This window comes from Heliangelus exortis, chromosome 4, assembly GCF_036169615.1.
Source record: "Heliangelus exortis chromosome 4, bHelExo1.hap1, whole genome shotgun sequence".
In the NCBI taxonomy this organism is placed as follows: Eukaryota; Metazoa; Chordata; class Aves; order Apodiformes; family Trochilidae; genus Heliangelus; species Heliangelus exortis.
In genome coordinates, this window is record NC_092425.1 from 31,729,568 (window position 1) to 31,746,027 (window position 16,460).

The window sequence follows — 16,460 nt, forward strand, 5'->3', positions numbered from 1 at the left end:
AGCTTGGTGTGTACTTCTCATTATGGCAGAATCAGTGGTTGCTGCAGGGGTTCAGAACTTCTGAGGAAAGTTGTTGTTAATTAACAACTGCTAATGATCAGTTAAAAGCCTTGACATACCAAAATTGTCCTTGAGAGGTGTAACAGTTTCACATGAGCTATTGTGTAGAAGAGGCTTTTGGGGATGAAACAGGGGAACTGGGTGACAATACCCTAAGCAGTCAAAAGCTCCAAATTTGGTGCTCCACTCCTCTAAACCCATGCATTTTAAACCCCTACATCTCATGTTTATTTTGGTATTTAAAATGTGTATTTAGGCAAAGTAGAACTAGATAGAAAGAAGCATAATACTAATAAATGTTAATAAAATAGTACTGAGAAATTTATGAAACATGTATAAATCATACAGCAAATAACAGAAAAAAATAATTGGGTTTAATATCAGATAACACAGTAAGTACGTATCCATTAACTGCAGCTGCACTTTGGGTTTTTTTGTTTGATTTTTGTATTGATTTTTGTTCTTTTGGTTTTTTTGTTTTGTTTTTCAGAGCTGTTCTACCAAATTCTCACACTTTAGCAGAATATGTGCAGCTATACAAGGAATTTTAAGGTTATAGCAATAAACAGATTATTTTCTCTTTGACTTACTACTCTGTAGTGATGGGAATAGATACACCTCAAATTTATTCTAAGAACTAGATGTAAGATAGAATGAATGCATGAATATTTTAAGTAGCAAAGAGTCAATAACATAGAATCATTGAATTGTTAGGGTTGGAAGGGACCTTAAAGATCATCCAATTCCAACCCTCCTGTGTGGTAGAAGGACACCTTCTCTTAGATCAGGTTCCTATGTCATGTCAATATGCTATATCATGTACTGTATCTATATATTAGATTCATAATGGAGTAGACATGTGGTCCTAAATATGCTTATACAAATAATACTTCTAAGTTAGCCTGCAGGCTTTTTTCTATATCTTGTTTTGGTTTGGTTTTGTTTTTAATGTATGTATTGTCTGTATGGCAATTATGAGTTACTCCAGTACATCTGTTTCAGAGTTATTTGAAGACAGAATTCTTAACTAGTTAATTTAACCATGCTCAGCCCTCTGGCTAGGAAATTCTCTACCATTTCTTTACTATTTGACACTCGGGCTTGCAGTAGGAGAACTGAGCTCAACCACTGATGTACCTGGGAAGGGTTGTTCTGTTAGTTTTTATGTTCTTCAGTTTATTATCCACTAATATTTTGGTAGGTTTTTGTTTTTAAATTTAATCAGATAAATAGCAGAACATCTGAGAATGTCTTCCTTCTGTTTGCTAGCAGTGTGGATACCAGTTCTGGCATATATGACATTATATTTTCCAGATTATTTGAAAGGCTTTAATTGTTTTCCTTTACCTTGTGACAGTCAGTGAACACCCAAGCATTTCCAAACAAAGGCAGATTGGTGGTTTTGGTCTCTAGGTCCGCTAACATGAAAAAGTAGCTTTTTTTTTTCTTCTACATTCCGTGATTTACTCACTCATTGTAATATCAGCTCTTGTGATATACATTGTTCTTGTAGCTTTCAGTGTTCCTAACTTTGTAGAATGTTTTTTTTTGTACCCTTAACTTTCTGCTGCTAAACATGTAACAGGGTATTGTGCAGCTCTTCTAACATCAGGTTCCACAGCAAGTGAAGTAGTAGCCCTACAAGGGGTAAAATTCACTTAAAAAGCAATTTAATATGCTCATAAAGTACAAATAAGTATGAAATATTTGAAATACTCTTTTCTTAAATGACCATGCTAGAGTTTCTGTATGTTAAGTAACATCAACATAGACATTGATTTCCTGGCCCACTGAAGTCAATGAAACTGAGATTTCATCATAAAAGTGTTGATGTTACAACAGAGCTATGAATCCTCTGAGGCAACCTGTGTAGGAAGATGCAATCTTTATTATATGTCAACTAACTTTTCTGTTATTGCTTTACTCACAGATTTCAACAAAAGATGGTGCACTTTGGAAAGTGGCTTTCTGAGCTACTATGAAAATGATAAAACTACTACTCCTCATGGTATGATTGACATCAATGAAGTGATCTGTCTTGTAGTGCACAAGTCAGACTTCTTTTTGAATAGAGGGTAGGTTCCCAAATTAATATTTCACTTTAAAAACAGGTATTTTTAAGGTTTTTCTTTGGGTTTTTAGAGCTTCTTATTTTTTCCTGAATTTTGACTTGAAGAAATAAGCATTAAGTGGTATTTGGTTTTTTATTTTTTTATTTATTTTTACAGTGACATAATGAAAATGTTAGGGTAATTTAAAAGGGCATAATAAATTTGATACATCTGTTTCTTATTAAAACTGTAATGCATATTCTTAGTCCTTGAAAGGTTATGTGATGATAAATTGAACAATTAATGACCATCTTTCTTTCTGGGCTTGACCTCTGCCTTGAGCCAAAACTCTCACTCTCTTTCTTCCTGATAATAATGCAGCAGATTAGAGTTCTCTGCAAGGTTTCCTGCTTTGATCACAAATCTCTTGGTCTTTGAAACCCATTCTTTGTTCTGCAGTTGAAGACAACAGTGTTACTGTTGAACATTGTAATAGTTTGAAGATGATAACTTTTTTGTGGTCTTCTTCTTTTACAACTCTTTTGTATCACATTTGCCATTAAAAACATCATATGGGGATTCACCTAAATCTGAGTTGCATGCCAGTAGTACTTGATTACTTTAGGGCAACATTTTTGTTTAAACCATACTTTGGATCTAACAAACTCAGTGACACTTCCTTTTAAAATTTTTTATGTGTATGTATCTAAAATAACAAGTTCGTTCTACAGAATAATCCTGTAACATTTGTAGTGAAAAAGTAAAAGTGTCTGCAAAGAAACCTGTCTATTCAGTAAGCTTCTGGAAAGGGCAACATTAAGAAAGGACTTAGGTACTAAAGAGACAAAGGGTATGTAGAGGGGAAAAATCCTGAAATATGGCGATGCTTCAGCATGATGCAAAATACAGTGAAGGTGGCCTTCACTTTTCTGCAGTAGCATAGCTTTGTGGTAGCCAGGAAAAAAACAAACAAAAAAAAGTCACACCTGTTACCAAGTCAAACCTGTTGCATGCTACATCTCTAAATGCTTCCACTTCAGTATAATACATAAATTAAAAATGTGTTGGCTGAATACTTCACTTCTAGGAAATGACTAACCTGCAGCTGTTTTTACCTGCAAGTTTTGTGAGATATTTCTCTAAATTTGCTTTTTCATGTAGTCAGAATTAAGTATTTACTTAAAATTTTCAAAGAAGTTACTCAAAATGAGCGGACTGACTCATGTTCAGTTCTCCAGCTGTAGACAGATATTAATCTTCAGCATCAAAAGGCAAAAGCATGTGCCATCTGTGGCAGTTCTAGGGAAAGTTACAGACAAAAAACACACTATGAATTCATGGACCATAATTTATATGTTAAAAGCAGGCCCTAAGTCCAGCGTGATATTTACTTCACAAATTAATCTGCAATTTCAACTGGTTTCCCTCCTTTATCTTTATCCTTATTGTTTGTTACTTAAAAATGGAAAAACACGATACAGCTGTTTAAACAATGATACATTTTCTAAAAATAAATAAATAAAAACCCAGAAGACTTCCCCACCAAAAAACCTTTAAGAACTTGAGCTACAGCAACTTGAAAGGGTAATCATAAACATGACGGAACCAAGCTCTTGGTTTGGTGTGTGATAGAGGCAGTGGCAGTGCCCTTGTTCAGGCTGGAGAAGAGGAAAGATCTCTCTTAGAAGGGTGGTGGAGAACAGGAACAGGCTGGTGAGAGAAATAATCTCCCTCCTTGAAGGTTTTCAAGGCTTTTCATTTCTGTTCTGATCTATGGTTATTGATAGTCCCGTTTTGAGCAGGAGACCAAGTCAAGTGATGTGAAAGTCCCTTGGAACCAGTATTTCTGTGATTATGTGTTAACTTGTGCACAACTTCCTAATCAGTGAGCTGGAATGTTTATCTTGAACCTAAAAAAAAAGGGTTTGTATGCATCACAAAAATATGCTTGCTAAAATTACATTAACTTTCAGAAGCAAAAGAATTCCCTGTGAATGTTAATGACTATATGTAAACATTTCTATTGATTTCAGTTAGTGAAAAAAAAGATAAATATTGTAGTAGCCTATAAACACTTGTTACCTGAATTGCACTTTGATCGTGTTGTGTTATAAAATACTCCATTATTAGCTTGGTTGTACTTGTAAAATTGGAGTAATTGCAAATGGATTGCATTCCTTAAGTATGAAATAATGAAAAACTAGAGAGAATTGGGGCTCTTGTATTTCAGTTGTTAGGAGGATGACATACAGCTGTTTTTTTTCCCCTTACTTCCTTTAGGGACATCTTTACCTTTGAAATCTACTTAATGTCAGAGCGTGTTTTTCTGTTTGGAGCTGAAACTGCATGTTCACAAAGAAAATGGACATGGGCAATAGCTAAGGTAATTCTGATAATTATCTTTTCCAGTTAGGCCAAGAGCCTTTGCACAAAGAGTAAAGTGTCATTATTAGCTTAAAATCCTTTGAGAAGCCATTCTTCATGAATACTGATCTATCTTATGGGCAAAACTTTCTTGTGCAGCAAGAAGAAATAACTTCTGTGATTCAATGTTTGAAGCAAGATAATTAAATAAAATTGAAAAGAAATTGAAGCAACAGTTTAATGGCGACCATAAGAATATATTAAAGATGCTTTAGTATATACATATATAATAATTTATTCAAGCTAAGTTGTTTATGATTGCGATTCTGTTCTGAAACAGAATTCATAGAGCAGCACTGTATTTTGTACAGTACCAGATGCTGTCACATTACTAATTAAATCAATTGTAGCTTAAAAAACAAAAACATTTCAGTCGTAGAATATGAATGGAAAAACTATGTTATACCTGATTTTATGGTTTCAGTTCAGCATACATATGAGTTTATGAATGATGAATCTTGAAGCCTTACTTTTTTACCATGGCTGTAATCCCAGAGTCTTAAAGATTTGCAGTATCTTGACTTGTAGGGCTTTTTTAGGGGAAGAGAGTTTATTTTTTTCTTTGTCTTACTTGCCCCATTTTCTTTGTAGCATTTTGTTCCCCCTGTGGCTGAAGGTTTATTAGAGAGAGACTGTGACCTGATTGGGCAGCTGTACTACAAAGATTGCCATAGCCTGGATCAGTGGAGAAAAGGCTGGTTTGCTATAGAGAAGTCGAGCCTTTATTTTTGTCTTGAGATGGAGAATGCTGAAGAAGATTCCATATATCTAAGGAGGTTGCAAGAACTAAGTAAGAACTTTGCTTAACATCTACAATTAAGGAAATACTCTATGGAATTAATTCACTTTTAAGATCATTCCTATTTTGTTTTTAAGTCATAAACATTACAGAGTTTAGTAACTATGCCTTTGCATGAGCCAGGTGCTCTTCACACTCCCATAAAAATATGGATTTGGTAAATTTCTGTCTTGGATTTTTTTTCCCCAATTAATGGCACATGCTAGAAAGATTTTTCACAGCTTCATAATGAACCAAGACAATTTTTGTTCTAGTTGCAGCAGTATCTTTCTTGCAGGTGTACAGAATTGAATAATAATACATGACCTTTTGGGATTATTGTCTCATATTTTTGACAGGGAAGAAATACTCATTGCAGAATGTGTTCTTAAGATGATTGACAGGCCTAGTTTTAAAACACTGAAATGTACTGGAAAAATTACAATTCTCTTAGAAAACTATTTTACAGACTAATAGACTTTTTATTTTTTCCTGCAACTAAAAATATTCTTTGCTCAATATCGTAACTAGGAAAGATAACAGTATTTATACAAATGGTTTTCCATGACCGATTTTATATAATTTCCTGAAATTATGCTCTGTATTCTCCTTCTGTCCTACTTATTTTTATATCGAACAAGGAAATATGTTATGTTGGAAAGTAAAAATAATAGGTGTTATATCAAGCTATCATAAAGAAGAAAATTTATTTATTGATGGTCCTCTTTGTAAATGCTATGAGATTGTAGACTGTTCTGCAAAAATTTGACTAAATGCCATTGGCTTTTCTACTGCTTATTTACTGCCACCTTACATTTGCTGTGAATAACATTGTAAAGGTGGTTATTGATTCAGAAATATTTTTATGACTCTAGCTATCTTTAACTTGTGAATACTTTTTTGATCTTGATCAAGAATTAAGAAGTTAAGCACTAGAACTGTTTCTGGTATTAATTTTGATCATGCAACTGTAATTTCTCCCTATGCTAATCATTTCAGCATCAGAAATCTGCATTTCTCAAGTATGGCAATGAAATGTAATTTTCCATTAAAAATCATTTTTGCATGTGTTTTAATTTTCAAATATTAGTTGTATAGCAGAGTCGTACCTATACTCCTGTCTTTTGATCTCAGGGTTCCCCAAATAAATTTACTTCACTATTAACACTGAATTGTGTAGCTGAAACTTGCCAAATAATAAAGCACCAGTGGAGGTGTAGTCAGGTACCTTCTATACACTCTCTTGGTAAATGTGAGTGAGCCCAGGAGCACGTGTGATACAGAACCATCATCTAATGTGCATCAGAATATGTTTGTTCAGCTTCACTGCTATTCAGGACTTTAACATCTCTGGGACTGGTTTATTTACGTAAATTCCTAAATTCTGAAATACTTTTCTAAATTTCGAATTGGTGAATAGGTTACTTGTTACTTACTGTTGTTAGAATTGTGTACAGTATACGTTTATAAGCACCATTACTGGAAGCTATCCAGATCTATTTTCTGTATTACATTTACTTTAAGTGTTTTGAAGGGTTCTTTTTCCAAGCAGGAAGGGCATAAGGCAACATAAAGAAGAGTGTCAGTGTTCACACTGTAACATGTATCTCATGCTGTGGTAAATGTCTGCAGCCATTAGAGTGCAAGTAAATAAATGGATTAAAAAATCCATCTTACTCCTGAATCATTGTGTCTTACAAAATTTGTATTTATAAGCTTAATTTTAATACAACAAAACACCGGAGCATATTTTCACATTAATAAGTACCTGTTTAGCTTTTCTTACTAAATTTTCTCAATTTTGCCTGTAAATGTGAGGGCATTATGGTATTTTTTGAGTTTTGTTTCTATTATCAGCAGCTTTCCTTATTTGAAATGTTTAAGAATTCCATGCTCCTGTTGTCCCTGAATATAATTTTGAAAAAACATAACTACATGTGCATATATGTGTTTGTCTGTATATATTTGTGTAGATCATATGAACATGTGTGTGTGTTGTTTTCAGCAATCAGTAGTGTGATGCAAAATGGAGAGAAAATAGATGTCCTGCTGCTTGTTGAAAAAGGAAGGTAAGATTCCCATCTGAATAAAGCTTTGATCTGCTTTTATATTGATGTCTGAGAAGTGGAGATTTTAAACTTGTGATTGCTAGAGAGTGAGTAAATTTTCAGAGTTTTTGTAGGAGGGAAAGTCTTTCTGTGTTAATTACGTTTTATGTTTGTGTCAGGAAATGCTAACAAGTATTGCTTATTAAAAGGATTTGTCCCACTGAGAAAATTATTCCCATTCAGATTAGTCTGCCAGTAGTGGTTTGTTCAAAAGGACCTAACTTCTTTTACCATGTGAAGAAAGAGTACCTCTTTGGAGCATTTGCCAGCTACCTCTCAATTTACTAATCACTTGCCCCAGAATTCTGTGTCTCAATTTGTGTATATCAGGATTGAGAGGGTATGTATGAGTCCAGTGGTTTGTATTATTGTAAAGAAAAAAACACCAGAATTGTGGATCAAACGTGATCCATGTCCGTTTCCAAGCGGGTAATCTGTTGAGATGACTCCCTTGGGTATAGTGAGACTGAAACTTGAAATGAGGTGTGGTTTCTACCTCATGTATGGGTACAAATTTAAGGATGAAGGTTAGATTAGGCTGGGGTTTATTATTTCAATGACAGATTGCAAGGGAAACTTCATTGTGAGTAGTGGCACAGTCTTTAAACAGTCTTCCAAACAGCAAGTAATAGGTTAATATAGAAGGACTGTTTTCTCTTCGTTGGGGGGGAAAAAAAACAGCAAACCACAGGTACTTTGAAATCAGTCAGGGTTGGAGAAACATATTGTAACTTGTGTGTTCTGAATTTTAGCTCTTTGTAAGATCCTGTTTAAGTTCCAGAATTCAGTAAGGTGATGCAGATCAGGAACACTTTTTCCTGTTGGTTTTTTTGGGCTTTGTTTTTGATTTGGTTTTTGGGGGGTTTTTTGGGGTTTGTTTTTTTTTTTAAAACTTTACGGAAAAATTCAGTGACAAGTAAGCTGTGTAGATCAACCAGGGAGCCAGAGGCATCCTATTCAAGGTGCAGTCCTAAAGATTAATAGAAACTGTGCATCTAATTTCAAATACCAGTGCTGAGTAAAACTTGTATCTCCAAGTCAACTTTTATTATTTCTTTCATTATAATATTTCTGTCAAGTGAGGGTAGGTTTTCCCTGAATTGCTTTAATAGCTTAATGGAAATTCTGAACTATTTGAAAATAATTTCAACAGGGACACTGGCTGATTTATGGTGGCCATGAATATGTTTAATTTTTCTTCACTGAAGTCTGCAGTAAGGAATTTAAAGTCATAGTTATTATCTTAGCCATTAAATGCCATATGGGTATATAAGGTTTGGTACAGTGATTCTTGCTCAGATTATTACTCCAAAGATGGTATCCAGGTGTTCAGCACAGTTGCATGGTACTGCATCTTGCAGTGATAAGAAATTTAATGTGTGTGTGTGGAAAGTGATTAAGTATTAATTCACCTTTATCTTTAGATTCAAGTACTGTAAATTGTTGCGGCGAGCCTTCTCTCGGGGACACGGCTCTTCTCCGGAGCTCTCTTGCCATCCCTCTCCTCAGGTGTCTTCATCTCTTGTCTCCTTCTGCTTCTGGGAGCATGCCTTTTATTTTGCCCTTCAGCCCCGCCCATTTCCGGCTGGGGCAGGCCCTAATTATTGGGCACAGCTGGGCCTAAGCTCCCAGTTCATTATCGGCGACACCTGAGGACTTGTGGTTCTCTCTACAGTAAATGGCAACAAACCCAGCAATCCTTCTCCTGCACCTCCAAGCTTTAGATAAATTAATTAACACCTTTGAGACATCATCAGTGTCAAGTAATCGACATACCATCATTTCTAGGTTTTCCTACTTTTTCTGCTATTTTATAGCAGCGCTTGTCTAATGCCAACTTTGACATAGATGGATCACTTGGAAGAGACCCTGTATTCTGATCTGTTGAAAACTTTCATGTTAATTTGTTAGTCACTTAAATGTGGGATAAATTATAAAATCAAAAAAAAATAGTACTATGAGAATGAAACAAAATAAGTAAGATTTTTCCAGGATTAGGAAAATTTTGTTTAAAAAACACGTAGCAAAACAAAAAAAATTCCACTATCTTTTGCATAAACAAATAGATGTTGTTGTTGTGCTACAACATCTCTGTGTGAAACACTGGCACAGGGAAGTTGTAGCTGCCCCCTCCATGGAAGTGTTCAGAGCCAGGTTGGAAGGGGCTTTGAGCAATCTGGTCTGGTTAGAGGAGTTAGTGGAATCCCTGCACATGGCAGGAGTTTGGAACTAGATGGTCTTTAAGGTCCTTTTCAGCCCACACCATTCTTGCTAAATTTTATTAGAAAAGATGATGAAAATATCTTGAATATATTCTTACTGAAGCTTGTATTCTTCTTCTGTTGTTTTTATTACTGACTTCTAACTAACTTCCAATCACATACAAATACTTCTGTCTTTCTTCAAATTAGGGAAATCATACATTATATTGCTCTCTCTCTTTTTTTTTTTTTTTTTTTTTTTTTTTTTTTTTTTTTTTTTGACACTTTTCCCATCAAAAATGAACTTCTCACTTAAGAATGATTGAATGCAAAAGACTTTCAGAACTATAAAATCTTCAAGTCTTGCTGCTGAAATAATTAAAATGTAACAAAACTATGAATTCTGGACTTTTAAAAATACATAGTAAATTTATATCTATATTAAGTTCTTGGGGTACATAAGTTGAATGTTGATCTGATCCATAGCTATTCAGAGGAAGAATTTACAGTGGATTTTGGGCTGCAGGGTGCATAATGCTTTCCAGCTTCTGAATAAAAGAATTCAGTACTGCCAAGAGGCATGTGAGGTTTTTCTGAAGTATCTTAGGTATGAATGCAAGCCACTCTTTCTCTACTTAGCACCTTGCTGTTCATTTATTCTCTGACACATTGAGCAAAAGAATACTACCAACCGAGAAATAAAATGAGGTAATCATATTATACATTGCAAAGTAATAGCTTATATGAGAGGCTGAACCAGACTAAAACATGTTCAAAGCAAAAAGACTTTCTCTTTTGGATATTGTTGATGGATGTGCTCCCTAAATGTTCACAATAATCCTAGTCTTTTTCTACTCTTTTTCTCCTATTAGATTATTTTTTTCACGTCTCAAAGATGCTTCGTGTTTGTCTTTGGGTATCTTTGCTAAGGTAAATCAGAGAGGAGCACACTCCCTTTTGTAGCACCTATTGAAATTTTATTGCACTCTGATCTCGGTTGGAACATATTTTTAACTCATTAGAACTCTCTCCAGCCTAGCTGTAAATCCTGACTTCTGGGAAAACTGTTCTATTATGCAATTATCTGATGGCCATTCACCTCTTTCTTATGTTCCACTTTCATAGTTAAAATGATTCTTGTCTTCTAGTTAGAAATGACAGTTTTCCAGATTTCTGTGTCATGCAGAGATGTCCTCTGGTTTGCTCTGTATTCAGTTTTCCTATTTTTTCCCTTAATCTCTTGTACCTGTTCATGAAGTAACTGATGGCACCTCATCTCTTTTTGACATCCAAACAGAAGTTGCATGTCAGATAGGTGAAGAAATTGCTTCTGTAGGGTTCAGCAGAGGGATGTGTACACTGAAGAAAAGAAAGGTGGCTGAAAACAACTGGATATAGTGATTATAAAATATATATGCAATCTGTAAAATTTAATGTAAAAACTCAAAAGCCATACTTTAAGGAAAAACAGCTGTGCAGCAATTCAGTTTTAAATGTTTCTTTTTTTTTTTTTTTTTTTTTTTTTTTTCTGTAATCATTTAAGCTCTCCTAGGTGTCAGTGAATGTTTTCAGGCCATAATGTAATCCAGATGGTGCCTTTTTTTTCTCCCTGTTATGCTTCTCTTGTAGTTAGCTCTTTCTTATTACAGATAGTAAACCTTCCCTGTATACTGGCACCATTTCTTTATGCTGATGGTTCATTAATTACAATGCTTTCTTCTTCACCCTTTGGTGATAGTAATAGTTCTTGTAAAATGGAGTTATAAGTACAAGATTCTAGAATCCAGAACTAATCTAAACGGAATGCTCGGATGAGTGAAATTACTTTTTGCTTCAAGTATGATGTGCTGGATGTAAGTCCTTAATATTCTTAATATTCAGGAATATTGCTGGTCTTTGTTATGTGTCTGTAATTATTAGAGGAATTGCCCTGCTTCTGTTGCAATGTGATTTCATAGCAATGAGTTTCATAGCATAGCACCTCTGCTTTCAGGCATGCATGTGGGTTATTAGAATAAACTTGAAATTTGCTGGAGGGCACTGGGTTGTGCTGGTGTCTGTTTCTCACCCTTCCTCCCTGCAGCCCTTACCCAAAATCTGCTTTCCCAGTGCACAGCTGTGCAGCAAAGACATAGGTAAAGCTAGTGGACTTTGCAAGATGGGTTAAAGTGTTTGCACTGTTTGGACAAAGCCTGCACATGTTTGTTGTCTCTCTGGCTACCAGTGCAGAAGAATGTTATGGCAGTTCATGATAAGGTTGAAAAACAGTGGAAGCTTCCTTCTTGCTGAGACTACGTGTTCTTGGATGGCTGCTCTCATTTCTGCCAGATAATTCCCTCCATTCACTAAGGCAGAAGTCTAAGTTTTCAGGCTTTCTTGTTTGAATGCTTAAATTACTAATTTCGTGGGTATGGGTTGTATGTGTTTCATATTTAACAGAACAAAAACCCTGCCATTATTCACTATAGTGCCATATAGTCACTACTGTGTCTTCTTTACCATGTTTTTTTAACTGAAAGTAGTACATATGTAAACATACTGTAGAAGACAGTAAGTACATGTTGTAGGAATGCATTTGTGTTTAGAGTCCAAAGCAGTTTTTATTCTGCATGATAGGTCTTTGTAAACATCACAAGAAAAATTATTTCAAACATAATTACTTCTAAGTTGAGAAATATTCTTGGCATTAAACTGCTCAGGTTTGTGGTACATGGGACATCAGTGCACTTCAGCATGTGTTTAGATTCTTAGTCTTATGCCTTTCATTTAGTGTATCTTTATGTTTTGCCAATAGCAATTAGTTCAGTGAGAAATACATCTATTTCTTATTACTACTGCCTCTTCAAACTGGATTATTGATGACACGGATATGAAAGGCAGAAGCTAGATCTGCAAAGCTCTTTTTATTACTTCATGAAGTTCTGTAGAGGACTTAAACTGTGCTTTGGAGAAAGTTCTACTTTCCTGCTGGTAACATTTCCCCTTTTCATTTTTCCCCTTTTCCCCCCCCTTTTTTTTTTTTTGGCTGAGTATTAAAATTAGAAATAGTGCCTAATCTTCTTATTCATATATTGTTGTATGTTCTTATGATTTAAATGTATCCTAGGTTTGCTCTCTCCACCAAAAATACTGTGGTTTGAGATGAGCTTTTTAAGCCACTTCCGCAGTAAATTGACTGAATTCTGAACTGTGTCTGGTACCAGTTTAATTTCCATTTTTCCCTGCTTCTCTTTTATGGTGTTATAGTAAAGGCTGAAATTGCTTCTCTGACTTACATGACTTCTGTGGGAACTTTTTGACTGAGAAAAGTTAGTAATTTTTTAAAAAATAATCAGTTATTTTCCATGAATGGTCTAAGTTCCACAATAACAGGAAGATTTTTCACTTTTATATTTTTTACCAGCAGCTTCTCTTTTATGGAAGTGTTGGTGCAATAGAACTGCTGCTTAAAGAGATACCCCATTTTCTTTTTTAATTTTTAAGTAAACTTTTCCTCTGTAATTTGAATTTTTCTCAGCTTTCCAAATTGTATAAAACCGAGAGTGTCATCTTTTTGTAGTTCTGATATGTTTTTTCTAATGTGTTGCATTGCAGGGAAGATCCACAGGATGGTCTTTTTCACGTAGTTTACAAAATTCATATATCATGACAGTGGATTGGCAAACACATTATTTAAACCTTCATATCTCTGAAAAAAATATAGATAAGATTAAATTACCTTTGAAATTCAATAAACTGCTATTTTTGCTCTGTCCTCCTGGCACTCTCATTCATATACAGCAGTTGCCCTTTTCTTGTTTAGAAGTAATAATATTTTCTCTTTACATTTTGATGTTTCCTGTACATATTGTAATTCTTGAGATAACAAAAAAATATCTGTTGAGACTTCCATCTATCCTTTTGCTGATACCATAATGCAGAGTTTTCTGCTCTGCAGGGAAAATAGAGGCAGTAATATGCATATATGTCTGCATCTCTTGTGTTGAGAAGCAATATAAATCTTTTATAAATCATTGTCCTAACCTCTGCTGATCTGTGAGTAATAGTGCTGAAGGAAGACTGTAACATGCTCTGTCAGAGTCTTTTCCACTCAGTTCGAGCTTTTTCATTTTCTCTGATACATGGCTACAGCAATACCAGAGGATGTTTGGGTGATGTGTTGTTTAGAGGCCATTGCTTTAGAACTGCCTGTGTAGAATATCTGTTCTGACAGGCTGTCAGAAAATGTTTGAAAGTATTGAATTAGGCACACTTATTTCTCTGTAAAACTTTGAGAGCTGTGTGCAAATTATTGGCTTTTCTTAAATGGAAGAAGGAGGCTGAGTGTTTTTGCTAGCCAGGCATGTGTGCCATGACATTTGAAGTCATGAAGTAGGGACATTTTAAAAGGAGCTTCAGTAAGATGAAACTTCTTAGTGTCTCCTACTCTGCTACTGAATGGCAGTCTGTGTGGTGGAACATGAGAGTACTTAAGATCCTGGTCAGTGTGTGCATAGACTGCATCCTCACTTCCTATCAAGATAGCAGTGCTAGAGTAGAGATACTTATAAAAGTGGAATTGGAAGACACCAGTACCTCTGACAGTGTTTGTGGGTCTTTTTCATTTCTTGTCACTACTGGTGTAAGTGTAGTTGAGGACAAAAATATAAAATAAAAGGTGCTGTGACAATAGGCCAGCACCACAGCTTTTTGTGGTGGAACGTGCCTTGGTGTCTTTATCCTAGTAATTTTTATTGTTAAAGAATAATTTGTTGCTGAAGTACAATAAAATGAGTTTTCTATTTCTCCTCTGCATTCAGAATATTTTTATGCTTTTCAGAACCCTATACATCCATGGCCATACAAAGCTGGATTTCATGGTCTGGTATACTGCAATTGAAAAAGCAGCAGGTACAGATGGTAATGCCTTACAAGATCAGCAGCTCAGCAAAAATGATGTTCCTATTATAGTGAACAGCTGTATAGCATTTGTCACACAGTATGGTAAGTATAAGTGAGTTTTATTCAACCTGAGATCATTTGTAGAATACCTATGCCCCCACATGATCAGATCTTATTGGGTGAGTTTATATACTACCTAAAGTCAAACCATTCCCCTCTTTAGCCTCACCATGCTTTGATGCATTGGTGAAGTACACTGCCACACAGCTGAGAATGAGCAGTCTGGGGAAATTATACTTTGTAGATGCTCATTACAGACATTTTCCCATTTTAAAATTTGGTGCTACCATGCTTGACGTAGCTCAGGTTTGGTGTCCAGTGCCTCAGTGCAGAACACCTCAGCCCAGAAAATAGCCTGTGTGGACCAGGCAATACTATGGCCAGGCCTGGTAAGCACATCTTTTGGGAAAGTGGTATTAACTGTGAAGCAGAGTTCAATCTTGAGGCTGCTGTTCTTTCAGCATAATAGCCGAAGGATGTATAGTCAGCTACTGTTTGTTTAAATAAATTTTGCTAGCATAACTTTCCATAGCATTTGATCATATGCAGATTATGTCTCTGTCCTCCTTAAAGCTGGAAATTCATCTGTTTTCTTGTGAAATGCTAAATACATATCAACCCTGTACAAATCTGTCTTCAGGACAAATATGCCTGTAACCTCTGTCAGTATGAGAGAGCTTAATTTATATTTCAGTGACTGAAGTTTAACTAAATAACTTTTGAATATGAGTGGACTGCTTTCTGGTAAGTAGTTGTGTCTGGGTTGCAACTATTGCCTAAAACCAAGGGAAACAGTTGGGTTTGCTACATTATTTTTTAATCATTAGCAATAGCAATTTTTCTAAATCTAGTTTACACTGTTTCATACATGGAAATGTTGCTAAAGCAAGGTGGTCCCATTCTCCACTAAGAGCAATTGGTTATGTGTGTTCTAAATTAAAATTGTTTCCCACTGTGTTTTAAATATGGTAGAACTTTATCGAAAAAATGGGTTTTTCAGCATTACTGGGTGTTAAAATACACATTTGAAGGCTGAAGGAACTACTTGTATGGATTACTTGTATGCATAAATGTTCTTCTGTCAACATGGTAGAGGTTCTCTCTTTAGTTGTGTTCCACAGAGGGCAGACACTTTCAGGTCCCACAGCTGTTCCTGACAGTAGCAACACAAGGGCAGTATCAAAGGGTAATGCTTGAGGAAAAGTGAATAGCAAGAATGTAAGGCATAATTTTGACAGTTTTTTTGACAGTACTTAATGGGACAGGTACACAAGAAAAGCAGGATCTTCTATAAATACAAGTCTCTTTGTATTGAAGGTGGGAAACACCTGTACAAAGAGAAACAAGGGGACTGGGTGTCTATGCCAGACTTCCACAAACTGAAAAAAAAAATTACTTATTTGGCTATTCTCGTATGCAGTAATTGAAGGTAGTCTTGGCTGTGTTTTAGACTAGGAATTTTCTTTTAAGTTGTCTTTGGTAGTTTTAGTGATTAGACAGAAGAATAGGGGCTGCCTGATGTCTTTATGAACCTGGGAAAAATCAGAAAAAAAGAAATACTTGTTACTAATATTGAGGCTTTTAAGAAGTGCAGTGCTTTAAGTTGGGTGAATACAACAATACTGCACTGAGTCCTAAGTTGATGTGACCAGTAGAGTAATGAAATAGTGTGAGTTTTGCTCTTGAAAGCAGCTGTGTTTTAGGTGTAATACGATACCAGTAATCAAAGCATGTTTTTCTTCACTGGGCATTTTTATAGTATTGTTTAAGGAAGTGCTGAAGAGAACTGGGAGTTTGAATTTTCTGTGAAGTATTCCTGAAACTGTGAACCTGGGTTTGTGTAATACAACATGTATTTTTTGCAAAGAGGTCTGGTTGAGTGTAAGCAGACTTGGCA

General features: G+C 35.3%; 1 protein-coding gene across 2 annotated transcripts in view; it reads left to right on the forward strand.

Annotated features, from left to right (window-relative positions):
* The window catches only part of ARAP2 (ArfGAP with RhoGAP domain, ankyrin repeat and PH domain 2), a 127,624-nt gene that overhangs the window by 67,187 nt on the left and 43,977 nt on the right, over positions 1 to 16,460 (forward strand). For both annotated transcript variants that reach the window (XM_071743784.1, XM_071743785.1), the window contains exons 17-21: positions 1,991 to 2,135; positions 4,392 to 4,494; positions 5,127 to 5,325; positions 7,319 to 7,382; positions 14,442 to 14,605. In XM_071743784.1, the coding sequence (XP_071599885.1) occupies positions 1,991 to 2,135; positions 4,392 to 4,494; positions 5,127 to 5,325; positions 7,319 to 7,382; positions 14,442 to 14,605 (675 nt within the window). The remainder of the gene's footprint in view (positions 1 to 1,990; positions 2,136 to 4,391; positions 4,495 to 5,126; positions 5,326 to 7,318; positions 7,383 to 14,441; positions 14,606 to 16,460) is intronic.